The following is a 23,700-nucleotide window of genomic DNA, read 5'->3' as shown; positions in this document are numbered from 1 at the left end:
TTCCTCTCAGATGTTGAGAGTGTTCATTTCCAGTACACATGACAGTCATTTTGGGCTCCAAATTTCAAATGGGTGGGTGACATATATATTCTGATTGAAGTTAATACACAGAGTAAGCTGAGGCAGGGACTGGAGGGGACTTGCAGCCGGAAGCAGTTGAGACTGCCGCACTGGGCAGAGTGCAGTGAGGTTGGAATACTCTTTGAAACACTCTTTTTGTACAAAGTGCAAGCTCCAAGTGCATTACCTCAGTCTGTCTTTAAGATAAGAGGAACAAAATTACCTCTCAAAATCCTGTTTGAAGTATTTTGCTTAAAATCCAGAGGGAAAGAGACTGCTTCTTTTGAAACTTGTTTTTGATTTTGATTATTCTTTTTTCGTCACCTCAGAAAAATGTCAAAAGCAGGTTGCTTTTCTGATAAATACAGCAGAAGATAAACAGCCACAGAGAGCCACAGGTTTAGGTAGGTTATTGTAGAACCACCTCTCACTTCACATGAAAATCAGGTCCTCTTTTCCAGTGCACAGAATTTAAATGTGCAGACCCATGGTAGTTTCTTTATCTTCTGGCCTGTATTTGTGCAGTTAAACTTCCCAGTGTCTCTGAGTCTGTTTATTTTTGCTTCTGCCTGTGATTAAGTGCTACTTTCCTTACAGTTCCCATGAGTTCTTTGCTGAAGATAAGGAGAATGTGGGGTTTTTTACTGTACTTTGCTGTCTCTTGGTATGTTTTACTTTATTGTGTACTTCCATCCCTGTCCTCCCTAGCTAATCACAGGTGGATTAGAGAAGGAAGCTGCCCAATGCATATGCTGGTGGCAGGGGCCGAAGGCTGGGTTTGAGGCATGGCACTGTATGGGAGCAGGAGTGGACTGCAGAAACAGAAAACATGCAGGAGTCATTGGAACCCCACTATTCAGAATGAGACTAAAATTGGCTAAGAAAACACAGGAAGACAAAAAATTCAAGTTCAAGGGCCCTGGGATTTATAATCATTTAAACATGGGAATGGGGGCAGTGATGGGAGAGAGTGCTGGGGAAGCGCCTGGGCTGCGGGGAAGCAAAAATGGGTGAGGAGATTCAGTCAAGAATAGGAGAGGGAAGGAGAGCAACATCCTGGGTCTGTGTAATGACCAGGACCATTTAGACATGGTGTAGGAGTCTCTGGGGAGATGGGCAGAAGACAAAACAAAATTAATAGAAGGGAGGAAGTGTACATTAGGTTAGTGTGTGGGAAGAAGAGGTATACTGAGGTATGGGTAGAAAAGAAGACCAAAGCTGGAAGCTGGTATAGAAAGCAGAGTGAAATTTTGTCATGAGCCCGAGATTTGTTGTGTAAAGGGCTTGGGGTTATGAAGAGAAGCTCGTTACACAGCAAAGATAAGCAATGTGAGCAGAAAGTGGCCGGGAGAGCGCATAAAGGGTGGAGCAGGGCCCATCACAAAGTTAGAGCAACCTTTCAGCCAGAACTGAGGAAAGAAATTGAGATTCTGGTTCTCGCCTTTGTGCTTGGCTACTGGCCACTCAGCAGATGTCCTCTTCTTCCACTCTTGCACTAAACCACGGAGAGGGATTTAAAAGCAAAGAGCAGCAGTAAGTTTTATTGGTTTGAGTGGCCTATATAGTGCATGGAATAGTTCAGCTGTTTGATGTAGCACTTTGAATTCACTTTTTAATTTAGGAATTTAAACATGCTAAATAGGTAAGTCAATATTAAGGTTGTCTGCAAGCCTGAATTGGTGCTCTTGCATATTAATTAAGATAAAACAGTTAACTGCATGTTTTGATACATGGCTTTTGTATTTCTATTTGGTTTTACATCCCTGCATTTGATATTGCATAGGAGAGCAGGATGACTTTTAGGAACTGTTTATTCATTCACTGTCAAACTATCTTTAGGTACCTTGGGTATCTATTTGGTACCAATGGGTATCCATTCTTTATTGGCTTGTGATAGCATCAAACGGGTAATTATCTGGTTTAATACAGCTACTTCACCCTATGGTCATACTTCCTAGTGCAAAAGTTGTATCAGATTTTTGTTATGGAAACAATTAGTCTGATACTCCAGAAATTAGATAATACTGTGTTATAACTGAGTAGTTTCTCCTCCTTGTGCAAATTTAGGAGTGAGAAATCATGTACACTGTGCTGTTCATTAATACACTGGATGTTGGGGAGGGATTGGGTTTTTTAGTTACTTCAGTTAAAAGGAGCTATTTAAAGGAACTATTTTTAAGCACCGTGTTAACACGGAGGCTACAGCAGAAATATGAGACATTGTGCACTCACCACGGGGTGGGGGGTTAGTTACTTATTTGTAGTTGATGCTTGCTGGTAATCAGCTGTAATGCTGATTAGATGAGCAGAAAGCCTGTCATATCCTAAAGGAACTTGGTTCAGGCAACATTATGAGGAGTGCAGTGGCTGACCTGCTGTACAGTCATGAGTGGTTGCTGATGAGTGACTTCTGAACATTGCCTTACAGAAATCAGGAATGGGAATCTAAAGGCCATCTTGGGCCTTTTCTTCAGTTTATCTCGATACAAGCAACAGCAACAGCAGCCACAGAAACAGCAAGCACAGCACCATCCATCCCAGCAAGCAGGGCCTCCATCCCAGTGCCAGGTTGGGGTACTGCAGCAGCAGGTCCCAGCATCACTCCAGACTCTGTGCCAACAGTCCCCACAAGCTGCGCACCAGTTCAAAGCACAACCAGAAATGCAGTCCAGGTGGGGAAATTGACTTTAAATTGTTTTTTTTTTGATGTTTTTCTTTTTCATTGTTTCTTCTTGTTGTTTTGGTTTTTTTTTAATTATTATTATTATTAAAGGTCTTCAAAAGCCAAAGAAACTTATTTCTTCAGTTTGACTCAGGAGTGTTGGAAATTGAATACTGTGTAGCAATTGACTTCACACCTTTGGAAATCAAATCAGATGTGCTTAAATGTGTTCTCTGTGGTGGAAATAGGCAGTCCAATGAGTTTAAAATACCTACTAGACCAAGTCACCACAGTACTTTATCAGTATTCCTTTTGCTTCTTTTTACTAGCAAAGCACATATATCATTGCCGTTACAGAATATAGACTTTAAGCATCTGAAAACCAACTTTGGTTCTCAATGCACAAGAGTTTCAGTTCTCACTAAGAAGTGGAAAGCTTCAACAGTGGTAAAAGAAATGGAGCTCATCACGGTTGGTAACAGTGAAAATCAAATCTGGGCTTATTGGTCAAAAATAATCGCTGCTGGCTAACATGGAAAATAATTTTCATGATTTTGTTGCTCCTAGATCAGAATACAGATAAATAGAGGGTGTCTTTGTCCCTTGAATGTCTTTAATCATAGGCGTGCTCTTTCCACGTTAAAATAAAAGCAGTTTCTGACAGCAGTACCACCGTGAACGTGTGTACAGCCTCCTCCTTATCTGACCTTTCCACTGCTAGGAGAGTGAGGGTTTTAGTGGGGAGAAGTGGGCAGGATTAAAGGCTAAAGCCATATTTACATAATCGCTAAATTATGAAGGCTTTTTTTAATAAATCTCAAGGCTTGTGTTAAAATAACATACAATAAGGTGAACACCAGCTTAAGTGCTGCTCTGTGAGGGATATAAATAGTTTAAATGAAGCCTTCCAAATGAGACTACTCAGAGCTCATTTGTTTTTTCCTTATATCTGTCATCATGAATCAGGGTCATTTTGGGTGTAAACATTATTTTCATATAATTGAAAACCATAGTGTTGCTATATTATGTATAAACTTGTACAGGAAATAAGTACAGTAAAACAAAGACGTATTTAAGCATTTTTGCAACTTTTCTATCAAAAATATGCAGAGATGTATGGGACCATTTGAGTATTGCTTCAATGTCCATTGTGTGGATTGTGCTGGGTTTTAAATTGGAAAATATCTAACCTGAAGATCTTAACTGTCTTAGTATATACTAAAGTTAATTGGCTGAGATTCTGCAGAAAATACATATAATGAAAGATTGAGAGGGAAGAGTGGTAAAGTTGGGGTTTGCATGCAAAATGGCATGTTCATTTATCTATAAAAGTTAATTGATTTCAGATTGGAGGAGCTTTGACCTGAAGTTATACTTAGGCAAGAAGTGCTTTTTTCATCCCATGAAATCCATAAAGGCTCTGTCCTCCCTACAACTGGTTACCAAGTTCAGTGGCTTAAAAAGAAAAAAAAAGTGAACTTCCTTTGTTCAATGTTATCTTCCACTTTTTCTTTCCTACCGCAGTGCATCTCCCAGGGACTCATCTCAAAGCAAAGTCATCCGATTCTCTCTTGGTCAGAAAAAGTCCTCTAGGTTAGCATTTCTTCATCTTCTGCAAAGCATGAATAACCCTTTTGCAATATTTCTGGCTGCATGTTTTAGGGTTCCTGTTGAAAATAGCTTATAACTAGGCTGCTTTACAGACAGCTGCAATGTGGAAGGATGAGATGTATTTTCATTCTTTTATTATTTGGTTTGGGTTTTTTTCAAGGTGTGGAATGCGTTCTGGCCCGCAAGAAAATAATTTGATTTTCTTGTCTTTATCAGCTTTTGCTTTTGAGAACAAAACATGGTTCTGGGAGTTCTCTCCCCACTGTATTTAGCTCTCCCCACTGTGTTTAGATCTGCCTTATTGAAACCATTATGATCAGGCCAGTGGCTTAGCTAGACAGGAGAGCATCATGTGTACAGTGTGAGCCTGAACAGCACCATCTCGGTCTGCCTCATCAGAGCTCCTGCACTCCCCAGTGCTCTGAAGCCGAGTACTTCTGATCTCCCTTAAAATGATTAATGGGTATTTTAGCTGTTTTCCTGAATCCCAGCATGACTTGCATGTCAGGTCATATGACCATCTCATCTCAGTCATCATAAGGATTGCTGTGTTATAAAAGTGGTTGATAATCATGGTTACTTTCACTGTTATCATGTAGTATGATGTTCTACTAGGAATTTTTATATAGTTTTACATCGGTAAATTATACCGGTTTTGCTAAGCTTGTGAACTGTTACTTATTACTTTTATTCAGCTTGGCAAGTTTCTATGGAGTTCTGCTGTATAATTTGGATTTATTTTCTCCATCTACTCCTATGACAACAGTAAAGATCTGCAGTATAACCCCTGTTAAAATGCTCCATGGTTCCTTTTCATGTTCTCCCTCAATCACAGTTATGGCTTGACAGTTTGTATTTGCCTAGAAGAGGTGGTAGCAAGGAGAGTATTCTCCAAGCTCAGTACTTGTCCCTCATAGTAGGAAGTTAGAAACATCTCCCTGAGCCTATTTCCCACCCACCCCCCACCCCCCCGGCTAGATTTCACAGGCACTGCTGTGAAATATCTTGGCCTAATACCAAAAGCAGAGTCTTAAAAACAGTCAGTTAAAATGCAGGCTGTGGGGAATCTAAGAGATGAGATCTTCTTCAAGAGTGTTTTTAACATGTATGGTTTTTATTCTCGGTCCGTTTTTATTGGCAGCGAGAATACTGACTTGAATTGAAAACTTGCCACTTTTTGAGTAGTCACATGGTTTGAGTAGCTTTATTTTCTTGAAAATGTGACAGATTTGCAAAGCCTGTGTGGGTATGAGTGGGAGCCTTTTCCTATCCACTGGTACAAGAACATTATCCCTTCTCTCCTGTCGAGCCCTGCTAGGAAACTCACCTCCCAGTACTGGGAGCTCTAGTAGCCTTCCAGCAATGGTTGGCCTGTACTCAAAATGCTTTATCACTGGGTAAAAACTTTTGGGTGAGATATCTTCTGCTCCTTCATAGAATCATAGCATCGAAGAATGGTTTGGGCTGGAAGTGAGTTTAAAGCTCATCCAGTTCCAACCCCCTGCCATGGGCAGGGACACCTTCCACTCGACCAGGTTGCTCCAAGCCCCATCCAACCTGGCCTTGAACACTGCCAGGGATGAGGCAGCCACAGCTTCTCTGGGCAACCTGTGCCAGTGCCTCACCACCCTCACAGGGAAGAACTTCTGCCTAAGACCTCATCTCAGTCTCCCCTCTGTCAGGTTAAAGCCATTGCCCCTTGTCCTGTCCCTACAGACCCTTGTCCAAAGCCCCTCTCCAGATTTCTTGTAGCCCCCTTTAGGCAATGGCTGTTAAAAGTTCTCCCCAGGTCTTCCTACCTGTAGGAAACCTAGCTCATTTCCTATTAAAAAATAAAAAAACAACAAAACCAAACCAAAAACCAGCTGTTGATGAACTTTAGTTTTACATCTTGGTGACTTCCAAGTTCTCAAGAACGGTGTTTGCCCCTGGTTTGCTTCTGCCTTTTCGCATGTAGTCTGCAGGGGATGAAGTATCTCTGGAGTGTTCTCATTTACACTTTGCTGCAATGATGAGCATGTACAACTTTCTACCGCCCCCTGGTGTTGTAAAAGGCTGGATAAATTGAGGGGCTTATCTAAAAGGCTTCAGCAAAGTCAACCTCAGAACCATGATGTGCTGTGCCAGATACGTGGTGGTTTGAGTTTGTAAATTAATTTTTGGATTTGTATTTGAATGATGCCCTTTTGTTGTATCCTCTCTTGAGCTTTGCAAAGCATGCGCATGCAGCTGCTGGCATTTTTGCTCTTTTCCTTTATGCTTCTTTTTGTATTTCCTTATTTCTTCACTGGTCTTGGAGAAGTCAGTTTATTTAGGAAGCCCTGCCAGACTTCTTCCTGGCTTCTTTTCCTTCCTAGAGAAACAACAGTGATTTGGTTGGTTGCATCCCCATTCTCTCTGACAATTGGAATTTCTTCATTTTAGCCTATTAATGGCACAAGTTATTTAAGAGAGCTGTATTTTTGTGTTTTATATAAAGAGGTTTTAAAAAGATTCTACCATCCAGAAAACAAAGATGGCAAAGAGCAGTCCCTTTCAGTGCTACTGTAGGAAATGTGAACTGGTTCTATTTTCTAGTCTTTAATGTAATATCCTTGCTTTTCAAAGCAGTGAGCTTTTTCACTAACTGTCTTTGGTATGCATTTTGAACTACCAGATCTTTCAATTTTTAATGTATTTCATCTATTTGGTATGTAGAAATATGGATTCATTAGTGCATGAAATGCAGTACAAACATGAAAATGTATGAACTTTGACTTTGAAGGACTCAAGCACGTATACTGTTTTGAGAAGCAATGCCAGTGGCTTTTTAGAAGAGGCTTCCTCCTCTCCTTTTGCCCAAAAAGCATGAAAGTACTATCCCTCCTTCTCTACTTACAGCAGAATCCTAACTACATTTTCTTTTTTCCTACCTAAATCTTGTAAATACAGGCTACAGTAAACAAATGCTGGAAGAGATTGCCCCAGTTTAAACCAGAGGCTTATACCAGCTCACTGATATTGTGGTTGCCCTAAGAGGGAGCGCTTAAGCTCTGCATGATTTTTAGAGGCTCAAATCATTAAATCAAGTTTAAGTTTTATGGTTCTTGGCTGCTAGGCTCTGTAGCTTTCAGAGCAGAGATGTAATGTGCTTCTGTGTAAGGGAGTTTGTCACTGTTATTTCCAAAAGAAGGGTGGCCTGATGCGTCTGGCAAATAACGAAGTGTCCAGTGATTGGTTTAAGAACAGTAGTGTCTCAAGTAGCCTTAATCTTGTACCAGTGGTATTGCTCCACTGAATTTTCTTGAACTGTTTCTGATTCATGCAACTTAAGAGTAAGTGACTGTTAATTTTGGTTCGGGGGGGAGGGGGTCTGATGGAAACCAATTCAGGCTATAGCTTGTTTGATGTATATTTTTCATCAGGGATGATTTTTTTATTTGTTCTCATAAAAAACCAAAGACCCTTATAAGTATATACTTGTGGTATTTATCCTTTTCTTTTCAGCTTATGCATGATATTCCATAGTTTCTTTCCCAGAGTGCTTCCTAAATATATTTAATCATATTGTAATTCTTTCATCAGACTTCCAGGCCCCACCACGAGGGTGTCCGCTGCAGGCAGTGAGGCCAAAGCTCGTGGTTCTATTAATGCCAACAGTCGACGCAGCCAGAGCTTTAACAATTATGACAAATCTAAGCCTGGACTTCCCCCTACAACACCAACAAGTAGCAATGACAAAGGTAAGCACTTGAGATTTTGGCATCCTCAGATTTTTCTTAATAGTGGCTTCATTTGGGGTGAAATTGAATTTTCCAGTAAGCTCCAGGAGCTGTAAGGCTGTCCCAAGGATGTATATTGTAAACATGACATTTGCAGTCCAGAAACTAGCTGGCTTTTCTTGAGGAAGGTATAGTCCTCCTTTAATATAGCTGAAGTTGTGGCTTGCTGTCCTGAAAGTATATGTGAAAAATAGGGTCAAAGAAAACATGGTTTTTCATTTTGCTTCAAACACAGCTAAGGAGGAATGTATTAATCATAAAATAAGACATTTTAAGTAGTAGTTTGACAGGAGTGGAAAATGACCACTAAAGATTTCTTCAGTAGTTTTATATGATAAATAGTACTGTTTGCTTTGCACTCTTGTGGAAGAACTTGTAAACTATAAAAATACATGATTTAAATCTCATTTCAAGAGTTGTATAGCATGGGATTTGAAGGCAGGAACATGTTAGTAACTTTATAAATGTTGCAGTGGAACTGTGTCTAGGACAGTGCATCAGAAATGCCAAGTACTGTGTTCTCTCTGAAGTTGTGCTTTTTTGAATGACATTTACTGACTTTGTGTCCCTTACTAAGATAGTAATCTGACAGCATTCATTGGCTTGAATTTGTAGCTCTGAGCTCTATAATGCTGCATTTACCAGTGGAGTTTGGGAGATATGGCTGGTGAGAACTGAGCAAATAACTCTAAGTCTGGTACAGTTAAATGGTTGCCGTGGGCTGGCAGCTAATTCTGTGTCCTTGACAAAGTCATTGTGCTTGCAGAGAGAGATCAGCATTCAATTTCAGTAAGATCTTCTTACAGTGACTTGGCAGTCACAGCCTTTAGGCTTCAGTCTCCTTCTGGCCTGTGCATAACTTCTACTAACAGTAATGAGGATTTTGCTTGATGGAAAAGTACTGGTCTGGTTCAGCTTGCCTGTGGTTCTCATGCTTGTTTCTTCTTTTCAGAACATTGTGTTTTTCCATTGTCTAGAAACTGTTCTCTATGCATGTCATTAGATTTTTGGAATGCTACCCCATCTAACCATTACAGCCCCAAACGTCATCTTGTGATGATGGGAATGTCTTCAAGGATGTCTTCAGCATCCTCCAAGGACATTCTGAATCACCCTGATCAGATGTACTTTAAGAAGCAAATAAAGTTTACAGCTGAATAACATTATTATAATATAATGTATTAGCATAATGTGCTAATAAAGTAGCAACATCCTACCTTGGTAAATCATAGAATCATAGAACAGTTTGGGCTGGAAAGGACCTTAAGATCATCTAGGTCCAAGCCCCGTGCCATGGGCAGGGACAATCCATGCTTACTATTTCAGAAGAATACACTATGCAAATAGTAATGTGACATCAGCATGCAAAAGTCATCTCTAAATCTGAATTGGATCTGGCTTTCAGTTCAGAGAAAAAGCTGACAAGCTATGGCATGAGCAGTGGAACTAATGGAACCTTGTTTTCCTATGTAACGCCTTTCCAGCCTCCCTCTATCTCCTCCTTGTCAATATTCTCCTCTTCTGATCATATCCTGTAACTATGGGATTAGGAAGAAGCAATGTGGGATGTCTCATCCTGAAGCATATGTTGGTTGCCTAGATGACTGGTTGGATGAGACTTTGAGCAGCCTGGTCTAGTGGAAGGTGTCCCTGCCCATGGCAGGGGGTTGGACCTGGATGAGCTTTAAGGTCACTTCCAACCCAAACCAGTCTGTGATTCTGTGATAGGATTCTATGATCCCAACCTGCATATAGGTGGTCTGCTGTTAGGCTGCATTGAAGAGAGAACTTGAACTGTCTTGGCTTTCTCTCAGTTTACCAAGGTTACTAAATAAGGAAAGTAAAGTGCTGGTTTCAGTCTTAAAAAGAAGAGAAGAAAGAAAAGAAGTCCTCACACACAGAGAAATAACAATAATTTGTCAATTGAGTAACTTAAATATCAGCTGGTTTTACACACTGTTCTGTGAACCCCCCTTCTTCATTGTAATCCATCTCTTCAGAAAGATAAACTGGTTGCTAAAGAAGCATGCAACATCATCTGCTTTCTATGAATATTACAAATGACTGAAAGAAACAAGGTTGGGGTTTACGTTGACAGCCTACATAAGTTGCATTTATTACTCAAACTTTTGCTCTAGTCAGAATTTCCAGTCATAAATTATAGTCTTAAAAAAATAAATAAAATGAGAGCTTATGTAAGTGGAACATGAACTTTACTTAATCATGACATGAAGTTGGTCTGCATCCATGAAAAACAAAAGCAGTTGGTCTGACAAATTTTTGGCTTACTTTAAATTAATTGTAACATTGCCAGCCAAAGTTGATTGTCAGAGTGTTAGGACAATTCAAGTTTTCTGACCCATATCCTGTATTTTGCCTGAGGAAATGAGACTCCCATGACCATGTTGTGTGCCAGTCTTGGTAAATTTTCATTTCTTGAATCAGTGTCAGCTCTATTGCGTGTTTTTGGAGAAGGAAATGGGAGAAAGGGAAATTTGCCTGCTTTGGCAGAGTGTTTTGGCACGAGTGGTCACTTTGTGATAGCGGGTAGCCTTGGGTGCATTGTGTTTGAATCGTTTCTTTGCAAAGTACATTGTGATTTTTATCTGTTATTAATCTGTGGCCTTTCCCTCCAAATGTGCATAGTCTTGTTAGTCAATCGTCTGTGTCTTGTGGCAATAAAAGTGCATTAATTGAAACAGAATACATCAGAAATGAGAAGGACAGTCAGTGGAGCATAGAGGAATAGCTACTGGAAAATAAATAACCTACATTTTTTTAAAGATTCCATTAAGTAATTATGAGACCACTGCTTTTCCAGAAATCTTAGGGAAAGGATTTATGTAACATTGAAAGGAATTACACTATTGCATAAAAACAAGAGATTCTTGGATGCATGCACATTTGTTTTGAGATTTATACCTACTAGTAACAAAGGAGCATGTGAGAAGCTACAAGTCTCACTTCCCCACTTCATACTTACTTTATAGCTTTACACTGTGTTTTCAGTATTTTATTTTACCTTCTGAATGTTTACATGCTTTTTGACACCAGTTTCAACATGTGGAGAAGAGATGGGCCTTCTCTAGTAAGGAGGACTTAGAACCTAGTTCAGTCCTATGGACATCTTTAAGGTTGGGGAGTGATAGATTTAACTTGCTTTTTGGAGTTATCCCCACGCTCCATATGTGATATTCCCCTCAAACTTACAGGAATTTCAGTGCCCTCATTCCTTACATCGTAAAATAGTAACATGCTGTGGTACACTTTAGATTAGATATAAGAAAGAAATTCTTCCCTGTGAGGGTGATGAGGCAGTGGCACAGGTTGCCCGGAGAAGCTGTCCCATCCCTGGCAATGTTCATGGCCAGGTTGGACAGGGCTTGGAGCAGCATGGTCTAGTGGAAGGTGACCATTTATAATTGCAGTAACATTTTAGGCAGGGTATTTCAATGTGTGTAATTGCTGTTAGAGGCTTCTTTTCCCTAAAGAAAAATGCAATTTTTAAGTCTAATTGCAGTTTTGGATTGTGGGGAAATAATAAGCTAGTCAGGCTTGTGATTTTTGATGTCACGGTAGTCTCTTCATACAGCAGGGTAAATATGTAGCCTTGTAACTCATTTCTGAATTGTCGCAAGTTCTATAGTCCATGTGTATGTAAGTATACCTTTGGTCTACTTTCATGTTCTTTGATGTCCTTCAACTGTACCAGCTACTAGGAAGAAAATAAACTATTCCAGCCAAAAGCAGGACCACAAGCATACTATATCATGAAAAGCATTAGCCACCTCCCAAGGTCACTGCTGAACTCGCGATTATGAGTTCAAATTATCATGCATCATGTATGAATGTGTAAAATGAACTTTGTGTTTCTATCCCTGTATGTAAATGACGTGTTACTGGTTTTATTGAGGCTTTACATTGCCATGTCTAATATAATCACCAAATAAAAAACAGCCAAATTTTATTTGACAGTGCAATTCAGCGTAAAGAAATTAATTTTTTTTTTGTCCATGGCAGGGAGTAGAATTGTGTCTGAGGTAGTATCAGGAATGAAACTGAAGTATTGAAGCATACAACTTCAATAAAGGCTCTCATAGAATCGATCTTCCTGTGAACATATTTCAGTGTTGTGCTTAGCTGTACACAATGCAGAGTCTTTTGAGAAATGCTTCTGAAAGCAGCCTGCAGTCCTGCAGAATGGAGGGGATTTTTTACTAGCTCTGAACACCCTCATATATCCACTGTCTGCACTGACTTTCAGGCCTTCCGTTTTCATACTGAAATCTCAAAAGTCTGTTAAGATTGCATGGGAATATTGTTATTACTTTCTGATTTCAATCCACAATCTATAAAATCCCTGAACTTCCAAAGCTGTAGGAAACATTACTAATATGCCATCTCCAGTGTGTTTATGAAGTGATACGGTAATGTGACCGTCTCACACACTTCCTTTTTAGTTTTTCCTTCTACTTTATTCCTACTATTTTATTTAAAATAATCCTACAGAGGGCAGTAGAAGTCTGTGGGAAAAATTAAACTTTTCCTTTGGATTGAATGTTAGCTAAAATATCAGTAGGAAAAAAGCACTAGCAGGTTTTGACCATTTCCACGTGAGATCCAAGGAAATGTTTAGTATACAACTTCATGGAGAAGGCAGTGCTAGTGATGACAGGTTTCTCTTAAATAGGTAGTATTAGAAAAACTAAATAAGCATACAGATTCGTGCATTCACATGAAATAAATGACTGTTTAATAGCAGAGTTCTTGCAAACTGACATGACTTAAGTCTCATGAGGGTTCTGAAACCAGAGCCAGCTGACTCAGCTGTAATCTCAGCTCTGCATATCTTGATTTTTCAGGTATAGATATAGTATACCAGCAGGAGAGTAAGAAAAATATGGTCTCCTCTGCTTGATGCTTCTCTTCTTTTATTTCTTTCAAATCTGGGGCAACCTCTTTTAACTTTGGAACACAGTGTATGTTTACTGACTTAGTATGTAACGGGTAGTTACTATACTCACAAGGGCTCATGGTGACAGGACAAGAGGCACACATTCCGTAGACCTATTTACGCTACTGACACTGCTAAAATACTTCCAGTACAGATGGTGGCACAGAGACACAGGTAAGTACAGGATCCTTCCCATACTTCTTTGTGATCTACAGATCCCAGGGAGACAGGGTCTTACTGCAGTGACAACTTTGCATGGATCAGATCTGTGTGGAGCCAGCAGTAAGGGGCTAATATTACTGTTAGGACTGCCTCCCAAGTGAATAAAAGCTTAGCAAGTATACATAACCTCCACTCCACTGAGCAAATCAGTCTTACTGGGGTGTGGTTACATATGACAAATGTGTGCACTTTCTATGTGGACAGTTATATTTACCAGTGCAGTTCAAGAGGGCACAGCATATCTTGTCATAGCTTTAGTATGAGTGACTCTTCAAAGTTAAATCTAGGTAGCTGCAATGTACTAGAGTCCATGTGGTATTGATTCCTGAAGGTGCACTGCTCAGAAGCCCACTGGGGTATTCTGTAGGGTAGATTGTGTGGCAGATTTGGATTATGTTAAACCCTCAGATTCAATTTAAAAATACTACTTTAGAAATAGGGAGAAAAAGCCTTGCTTACAAGAAGCAAGGTGAGAAATGTGTATGATGAGATCAGAATTCTTGTAATATCTTGAAGTTATTCGAATGGGCTTTGAAAAAGGAGGAATTCTGATAAAGCATAGACAAGAGCCCTAAGGTGTGGAAGACCTCCTTTGTAGTTAGGCATTTAAAAGGTTAATTTATATTCTTTGTCTAAAAGAAAAATTACTTATTTGGTATCTACAAAATACCTATAGGTAGTGACTTTTCTAGCAATACGGATTCTTTATTACCTCACTTGATAACATACGAGTATTGAGTTTGTTTGGAATTTGAAATTAGCCCAATTCAGACCACAAACTGGATAGAAATTTTAAGAATGAGGCTCATTACCCATTGAAAGAGATTAAATCTGACATAATGAGTCATAATTTAATATTTGCCCTGGGCTGATGTTCAGATGAGGGTTACAGTTTTGGCTCAGAAATTGCTGAGTGAAACTCTTTGAACCATATTCGTTATCTTCAAGATCAACTCAGATGATCCTAGTAGTTTTCTTGAATGAAAAATCTTTCATTTAAACGCATGCAGAAATGCAGAGCAAAGCCCTCTTCTGTAGCTGCACATAAAATCGGATGAAATATTTCATGTTCTGAATGACTTGGTTTGGCTCCTGTACTGTTTGGATGGTAAAGTGATGTTGCACAAGCTTCCTCACTGGAACCCTTATGTTCTGTTTAACCTCATGCAGTTTTTCCATTCCAAATAAATTAATAATAGTCAACAGAGACAAAACCCAGGCTTTTGCCTTTGTGCCAAATAATAGTGTAAGAACTTTTTTTAAAAGAATTGGTGAAAAAGAGCACTGAGTCTTATAAAGCATGATAGAAATTCCTGCTAGAGGTGAGCATTTTAATTCTTTTACCCATTTATAGTAGCATCCAGCATAGAAGCCTGGATGCGAAAGCAAAAGATGTTCTCTGGCTGCGATAGTGATCATGAGAGCTGCGGCAGGGGAGCTGAGAAATTGGGTTAAATTCCTGTGGCATTGATGCAGCTTGGTTTAGGGCTGGCAAAAGGTTTAAATGAACAGATTTTATTGTAACAATTCATAGCAGCTTAATTTGTATCTACAGCCCATAACCACCTTGTAACATTTTCATTCCACTGTGGGAGACAATAATAAAACTCCAGTGTTGGCAAATCAATCTCTTTGTGCCTAAACCAGCAGTTGTCCTATGTGGTTTTGTCCATTTTAGTAATCAGGCTAGGGGAGTTATTAGGCAGGATTGCTTGGCTGAAGAAGGAGTTAAAGCAGGACCTCTGTGTAGATTTGGCCTTGCAGGTTTCCTACAGTCTGTGCTGGTCAACTTCTTGAGGTTTAAGCATTGAGAAAAGTTCTTTCATTGGCATTGTACTGAGTAACTCCAGATTTCAAGGTTCATTACTGTCTGTGGTCAGTTCCTCTCATGTTCAAAACTATCTTGAAGTGACCAAGGGATGCTTTTTGGAGAGCCCAGTGGGGACTCTTTCATTAAACGAATCTGAAAACCACTTGCAATGTACTCTTGATTTGTTTAGGAAATCATTGTAGTGTTGGCAACTAATAGAAGCTACCAGCAATGTAACAACATAGAATCATAGATTCAACCAGGTTGGAAAAGACCTTTGAGATCACCAAGTCCAACCGTTCCCCAGCACTGCTAAGGCCACCACTAAACCATGGCGCTGAGGACCTCGTGTACATGGTTTGTGAACACTTCCAGTGACAATGATTCCACCACCACCCTGGGCAGCCTGTTCCAATGCCTGACACCCTTTGGGAAAGAAATTGCTCCTAATATCCAGTCTAAACCACCCCTGGTGCAGCTTGAGGACGTTTCCTATTGTCCTATCATTTGTTACTTGGGAGCAGAGAGCAGCCACCTTCTGGCTTCATCCTGCCCTGATGTAGTTGTAGAGAGTGATAAGGTCCCCCTGAGCCTTCTCTTCTCAAGACTAAACAATATTATAACAGTTACTATAATATGTATTATATATGTATGTATGTATATATATATGTAACAGTTGTTATAACAAGTCTCAGCAATTTGAGTGACATCTTTTACTGATCAAAGACTGAATAGTCCTGAAGTGCTGAGGTGATATCTTCCAGAAAAGAAAATTCACACAAATCCAGAAAGTTAATTTCGGTGCTCCTCATTGAGTAGGTCACTGCAACATCTGGTGGCATGCAAACCTGTTGCTAGATAAGTCAGATATGTGAAATATTAAGCCTGGTGTCTTGACCAATGACCTTCCAACTGAGGACCGATATAGTAAAGTTTATATAAATTTGATAAATGGGTAATGAGCTCAAACTTAAACAGGTGAGATTCAAGTTAGATAAAAGGAAGAAGTTCTCTGTGAGGGTGCTGAGGCGCTGGCACAGGTTGCCCAGAGAAGCTGTGGCTGCCCCATCCCTGGCAGTGTTCAAGGCCAGGTTGGATGGGGCTTGGAGCAACCTGGTCTAGTGGAAAGTGTCCCTCCTGTGGCAAGGGCTTGGACCTGGATGAGCTTTAAGGTCCCTTCCAACCCAAACCACTCTGTGATTCTATGATTCTGTATTGAAAAGGCATTGACCCTTTTGGTGTATACTTCCAGGTCATCATTGAAACTGGTTTTAAATGTGCCCAAGGATTAGTGCTGAGGCCAGCTCTGCCAGGCTGCTGAGGGAGGATGGGGGACAGGTGGATTGAGGAAGGCTTTTGAAATCAGGAACAGTAGAAAGGCTTAACATTTCATTAGAGAAGAGGAAAAATAAGCAGAGTTCCTGGGATGGCAAGATGCCTCTCCTTGTCAGTGAACAGTGTATGAGTGTCAAAAAGCTGGGAAATGATATAGAATAAAACAGCTGGCTCATTGGCAGATAACAGTAAGTTAAGAATTTGCTTTTTTTAATTATTATTTTTTAATTTATTTTGGCAGTTATAACTTTCTTTATGACTGAAAACGGTGTCTATGTAGATTTAGGAAAAAAATCATTTGTTCCCTTGCTTGACTTCCAGAGTAGTTGCTTTCACTCCTGTTGTGTATTGTCCTGGTTTAAGGACAGGACATACATCTGCCATGTTATTAGTTTTCTTTTTAGGTTTCCCTTTCTTTAGAAAATCGAGTTATTCTTACGAAGTGTGAATTTTATCAATGGTGCAAAGGTGACTAAGATTAAAAGGACTGGAAAAGTGGAAAAGATTTTATAAAGAGGTGTAAGTCTGTGAAGTTTGAAACCAGTTTACCCATACTTTCAGATTTTCACTGGGGAATATATGTGATTGACTAAACACAGCAAGAGTACGAGAATTTAATAAATTTAAGTCATTCCACCCTTTAAAAATGTGCAAGTGTTTGGTGTAGGTCAGGTCTGAAGCAAATAGCATATTCTGCTTAGCGTTTAGAATGCTGCCTCTGTGCTGGCAGTCAAGAGATACTGTTCATACTGCCTGAGGGGCTTTGCTGTAAATCACTCTGATGATAACATAAATTTACTTAATTTGTTGCAACAAATCCATAGCCAGAGTAATTGGTATTTTCTGTCATTCTTTGTGCACTGCCAAAAAGCAGATGCTGGTATAACGTTACCCAGTTTTTGAACTGTATCATGCATTGAAGGTATTTACCACATGTTCAGTATTATTTTGCCTTTGATATTGTAAAGTGATCATGAACTGATTGTGGCAAGACAAAAAAATAAAAGAGAAAAAGGAAGGAGTTTGAGATAATCTGAAAGATACCCCAGGAAAGCTCATGGGTTTTTTTTTGTATTTTCTTCCTGGGTGAATCTTGAAAGGTTTTGTTTTGTCCCTTTTTAATATTCTTACATAAGCTTGAGTCATAACTTTGCAGCGTAGCTATACCTTCTGGGTTTAAGTCTGTTTAAATAACTGTGTTTAAAATTATGATAAGTTTGCAGCATACACCATATATTTATAGAATTGCATCTGTAAATAATCAGGGGAGCCTGTGCTCCAGCTCTGGAGGAAAATCAACTTTACCGGTACCTGAGAGGTGTTTGCTAGCCTGTTCTGAAATGTCTCATGGCAGAGACTTGACAGTCTCCTTAAGTGTATCCCTTGCATTTTCCATTTGATCTTAATAGAACACCAGGGTTCTGCTTTGCTAAAATTTTAGCACATTGTTGCTATTCCTTCATCTCTGTCCTGTTTTATAAGTCTTCATGGGTCTGAAGGCTTACAGTGTCTCCCCTCCACCTTCTCTCTTCTAGACTAAACAGTCTCCACTATTTCAACCTTCTTCTTGTAGGTTCCTTGTGATGAATCTCCTGTATGTCTTGATGATCTCTACTGGCCTCTTTCCAGTCTGTCAGTCACTTTTAGATGGGTTCTTGAGCTGGACAGAGTGCTCTACCCAATGCCTTACTCTGGTGTTGAGTTGGATGGAATAATTACATTCTCTGACTTACAGTCTATGATTCTCTATCTGATACTCATAATGCATTCCTGAATGACATTTGTTTTTCCTTAGTGTCACATTATAGAGGTGTGCAGCTCTGGGATAGAGTAGTTCCTATTTCTTTTCTGCAGTACAGTTGCCTAGCTGATGGTTTGACTTTTTCTATTTAGGCATTCCATTTCTTCTTTCTAAACACAGAACTTCTCAGTCTGCTTCCATGAATGTAATCATACTGGCTTAGTCTGTTTCTCCAATTTATGAGATGTTTTAATGCCTCTGTATTTCCCAAACGTAAGTTACTGGCTTAGGTCAGAAAGTGACCCTCACGAGAGTCATTAGTGCCAAATAAAATACTCATCTTTGGGCAATTGAGATACATATATGTGTGTATCTCCTGGGATAATACTTGCACCCTTTCACTTTTCTAATCAAATATTTTTTTTTCCACAATTGGCTCATCTTAGTGAATATTTAGTGACATATTTCTGTTGGATGTGTGCCCATAAAACAGCTTAAAGACTGCTAGAATATAACAGGCAGTATGGCACATTTATAGGACAAGATATGAGTGTACAGTATTCGTGCTTAATTTTACAACTGTTCAACTGGCTGAATTTGGCATCCAGAAATATGTCCTATTTTGACTAAACAATTGCTGGCTGAAGGCTTAATCGTGGCTGAAGTGGGGCTTTACAAGACCACAGAACTTTGCCATAGTTGGTATAAGCTTTAAGAATACCTAAAATGAGGCAAAAAAAAAGTGTTTAAATAAAGTTTAAAAAATCAAAACAAAACCCATCAAGCCCCACAAACTGAAAAAAACCCAACCAGTAGCCAGTGACATGTTTGTAACTGTACAGTTCATGAGGATAAAAATTTGAGCTTTGAAGTAAAATGTAACGTTGAGAAGCAGCTTCTTGCCCAGCGTACATCTGCATAATGGCATCGGAGACAGTGGAACTACGTTAATTTAGACCAGCTGAAGAGCTGGCCCAACATTTCATGGCCTTTACAGTTCCTAGATGTTTCCTCTTAAAATAACTATTTACAAGTTCTTCTAAATTTATTGCTGGGTGAATTGTGCCAGAAGAACAGCCATGGAAAAGAAAATTCACAGTTAAATCATAGGAAAGCAAATAGCAGTGGTGCTATGTCCCAGGCTTCTGGAAGCACCAGCATGTTTCTACCACATCTGTAGAAGCCTCCTCTCCTTATATAGCAGCATTGTCCAGCCTCTCTGGTCTCTTAGAGTTATAAAATGGTTTGGGTTGGAAGCGACCTTAAAACTCATCTAATATCAACCTCCCACCCTCCACTAGACGAGGTTGCTCAAAGTCCCATCCAGTCCTTGCATTTGTGGCTTCTCTCCTGAGACTTTCGCCTGTTCCTCATCCATAACCAGATATACCTAAAGACTGGATGACTGGTGCCAGAGGATGGCCACCACCTCTGAAGTGGCTTATGAACACAAAGGCATGGCCCAACCCCTTGTTACTGTCATGAATAGTAGATTCTCACCTGCATGTTGGCCTTGTTTGAAAGATCTGTTACTACAGACTGTGGCTTCATTGACCAGAGAAAAGAAATGAAGAAGACCCTAGTATGAATAGAAGTATGTGTCTGTCAGCTGGTTTTGACATAAAGATATAGTAGATTTCTGCCTATTTATTTATGTTCACAAATAAGTGATGGTAATGTATTGGTAATTTTGTACAGTTTGGCTTGACTCCTCTGTTTAAACACAGAATATCCATGTTTGAGTGTGCACTGGCACTCACCACTTTACTGTGTACAGCTGGGCAGCTGTGTCACTTCTCATGGAGCAGAGAAAGACATTTCTGAGTTAAAACGTAGTTTAGCTTTGTCATATTGACTGCTCAGTGGGTGTTTTCTTGGATAGTTTCTCCTGTCCCTTCTCTGTTAAAAATCTGCCTGCATTTCTGCCTCTATGGTAATTCCAAGCCCTCAGTGGAGCCAATACTAGTAGTCAAAATAGGCCAATGGACAGAATTTACTAAGTACAAGTCTCATATAATGTGTATATGACCTGTTTCATTTTAACCTACCCATAGGAGAGATGTGTCAGATCAAGGCTGCTAAGTGTACATATTGCCCACTTCAGCTATGTAGAAAGTCTAATGAAAGGCTCTGTAACAGCTCCCTGCCTGGAATTCATTAATGCTTTTGAATAACTCTGTTACGAGAAATCCTGGGGGATCTGATTGTAAAAACAATCAGAAGAAAACAGTAATGAAAAAGAATGATATTTGTCTAGTATTTAAATGGAGAGTGCAACTTGCTTTGAACAGCACAGTAAACTTTGTTTCATTATCTTTATGGTCATCTTACTGCCATGTGGTAGATAGAGGTACCTCCAACCTCTTTCTCAGGCAATCATGGGGACAGCATTTTGAATTTTACAGTAACTAAGCAAAAACAACAAGGAATTCAAGTGTCTTAGTCGGTTATGTCAAGACAACGAGAAGTGGATTGCCTGTGCTCCAGTTTTCTTTCCCTTCACCTCAGCAAAAACACTGAGCCTTGGCAATGTAAAACCAAGCAACAGCACAACTGTTGTTTCATATGCTTGGAGATCCGTGTGAACTTCAGGTGACTTTACAGAGATGTAGTTGAGTTCCTGCCACATCCATGGGCTTTGGTGCGGGTTTTCAGAGGGACAAACCATTTCTGTGAATACATGGAACTTCTATTGAAGCTACAGGCTTTACAGCACTGGGATTGAAGAAATAGATACGATAGAAGGAAAGAAAAATACCAAGGAATAAAGGTAATTTTTGTCCTGTGTTACTATAAATTAAATCACCCCTAAAGGGAAAGGCAGTGGACAGAAGTCAAAGGAACCAACTCTGCTCAGCAAAGCAAAATGTTTCCTATCTGGGCTTTTCTCAGGTTATGCAGAATTTCCCTATCTGTCAGTCTCTGCTTAAAAAAAGTTTTATTGCTTTTTGTCATGGGCAGGAGTAGAAGAGACAAAACAAAGCTTCAGTCCTCGTGCGGGTGGAGGCCATGCCTCTTGCCCACCCTGAGCCATAGCCAGTCCCTTCCGCTTGCCTGTAGTTCTCCTGGGTCAGCAGCTTTACAATTGAAACAGAAATGTCAATGGGTCCAAAGAGTTGTGCTTATTTTGAGGAAGGGCTGCATGCCAGGTTGCTCTTGTTGGGAATGTTCTGCTCTACCTGCTTCTGATTTGGATTATGGAAAGATTGTGATCTTTATAGTTGGCTCCTGGCAGAAATGCCGTTATTTCTATACTTCAGGGTTTTGCTGAGCATGACAGATCATTACTGAAGAGGAGAACAACTCAGCTAAAAAGCTTTTCTCCATAGGACTCATTATTTGTAGTGTTTCAAAGGAGCCTTCTGGTGGGTGGATGGGAAGGGTCAACTCTCACCACTTATTCATCTCGATGGAAGATGCTGAAACTGCCACAGTGGTTTCTGCAATTCTGAAACTGTTATGTCGTGGAGGAGATCTGCTTTTGCTTCCTAAATTAGAGTTTGGTGGTGGATTTGCTTTTAACACTGTTATCTCATCTATGGATTGGATTAAAAGATACTTCTCTTCATGAGAACTCTTTATTTTTCCATAAAATAAATAAATAAAAAATGCCAGCTTGTTCATTTTGAAATGAATAAAAATGCTGTTAAGTTCTTGACCCTCTTAAGAAGGAGTAACTATGAGAACGTCCTTTCTTTGCATTGCCTTTCCTGCTTACAATGGTTGGGTTTCAAAATTTTCAGTTACAGCAAATCAAAGTCAACTTGCTTAGAGCAACATGACAAATGATGGGAAATTGCATACATTTTCTCCTGACCTTATAATGTAAGCTCTTGAAGAGTTCAGTGGAAGAATTAAATCATAAGCTTTCAGACTCCTTTTCTTTTTTTGTTTTTTTCATTATAAATGGGTAGGTTTGCAGATGCAGTGAAGACTTTGCAGGAGCAGCTGAAATCAGATTTACCCATGCTACAGTGTGCATTGGCATCAGAACTAGACCACCAACATCTTTTTTAACAGGAATGCTAGGAACAAAATAGATTTTAGGCCAAGAATTGACTTTGAGAAGAGGGAAGTGATTGTTATTTATTGTAGGCTGTAGCTTGGGTTTGAAAACATTTATAGTCAGTTTTAGTTAATGCAGATTACTGAAGAAAGAAAATATCTCCCTCACAAAGGAACACATGGGAAATAATAAGCTTATTAATCGGATGCATGAAACCTGCCCTCCTTTTCATGAAAGAAGGGCCTATGCTATGCTAAATAAAACTTTCCCCTTTGCATGCTGATGTGTTGTTCGCGTATTAATGTTACTGCTTCATTAGTAAACCTCGCAATTGAATCTACATTCTGGCAGCAGAACTTGCTTCATTTACCAAGTTTTGTCTGAAGACTAAAAGAGCCAGCAGCCTTGTTTGTAATAAAAGGACGGAAAATCTTACAGACCCAGGTTTTCTTAAGCTGAGGCTGTTTTTCCTGAGCATGTTTTACAGTAAACCTTTTATTTCTTGCATTAACTTTGCATGGTGCCATGTAACAAAAATCTGAGGACTTTGAATTTCCAGTTTCAGTGTATTTGACCCAAGTATGAATCAAAATCCACTGTGCTTGTGTAAGAAAATATCTTCTTTCATTTTCCAAAGTGTAGATGCTTAACGTGTATTTAAGAGTTTGTAAATATTTTTCCATTCATTTTGGATGTGTAGCATCCAGCGTTTACAGAATTCGCCTCCTGGATAACACGTGGTAGAGACTCTGAAAGCTACATTAATGTTGCAACGTATTCTTTTCTTTTAATGGTATGCTTATATTGTTGTTTTCCTAATTCTGATTTCTCTGACATGTCTGTAAATAAGGAGCAACTGTAAATGGAGTTGCATTGTCCTCATCCTGTGCCACTGGCAAGGGAAGCATGGTTAAGTTCCAAACAGGGTGTATGTGGGAGAGTTGGGCACAAAGCAAATGCTGTGTTTGAAAAACACAACCTGAAACAAGTGTGTTCCATGTAGTAACCAAACAGAACCAAAACCAACAAACTGAAAATGTTCAAAGAAAGAAGAAATTAAAAAGTTCTCAATTTCTCTGGGAAATAAATTTTGAGCAATTCTTTTAGATTTGGAAAACAAACTGTTTCACTTGATCCAAGCAAAGCTTTTCCCCAAAAGGACTGTGAACTGGAGCACTCACCAGGGCTCTTAGGATGAAGTTGATGCCCCGAATGAACCAACACCTGCCACTGACTTTCAGGAAAACATTGCAGAGCTGGTAGGAATCTTGTTTTGATGTGGGCTGCCTCTGGTTTCTGCTCCTACAGCAGATGTGCAATGTTAACGGCAAGTTCATTGTTCGAGATGGAGTCAGACATGATAGCTGGGTTACAGACCACAACCTGGTACTCGGGTAACTCTTATCTCAGGTGTGTGCCTCAGCCTGCAGGTCTCAGCTCATACAAGGACTCTACGTGGGCTCTGAGCTCTGGTGAATGCAGGATGGCTTGGTCCATACCAATAACACGTTGCCTGTGTTTTATTTTTTTCCAAACTC

General features: G+C 39.7%; 1 protein-coding gene across 3 annotated transcripts in view; it reads left to right on the top strand.

The window, feature by feature from the left end:
- NAV2 (neuron navigator 2) overlaps nucleotides 1–23,700 on the top strand; it is a 400,494-nt gene that overhangs the window by 266,430 nt on the left and 110,364 nt on the right. For 2 of the 3 annotated variants that reach the window (XM_061453111.1, XM_061453110.1), the window contains exons 5-6: nucleotides 2,489–2,732; nucleotides 7,898–8,055. In XM_061453111.1, coding sequence (XP_061309095.1) covers nucleotides 2,489–2,732; nucleotides 7,898–8,055 — 402 coding nt within the window. Of the gene's footprint in view, nucleotides 1–2,488; nucleotides 2,733–4,246; nucleotides 4,316–7,897; nucleotides 8,056–23,700 lie in introns of all 3 variants that reach the window. The other variant, XM_061453109.1, reaches the window with a different exon arrangement.

Source organism: Pezoporus flaviventris, unplaced genomic scaffold, assembly GCF_033815535.1.
Source record: "Pezoporus flaviventris isolate CSIRO_AGI_PZ_B2104156 unplaced genomic scaffold, CSIRO_AGI_Pfla_v1 ptg000014l, whole genome shotgun sequence".
Classification (NCBI taxonomy): Eukaryota; Metazoa; Chordata; class Aves; order Psittaciformes; family Psittacidae; genus Pezoporus; species Pezoporus flaviventris.
Note: the sequence above shows the minus strand (reverse complement) of the source record. Positions and strands in the feature narration are given on the sequence as shown.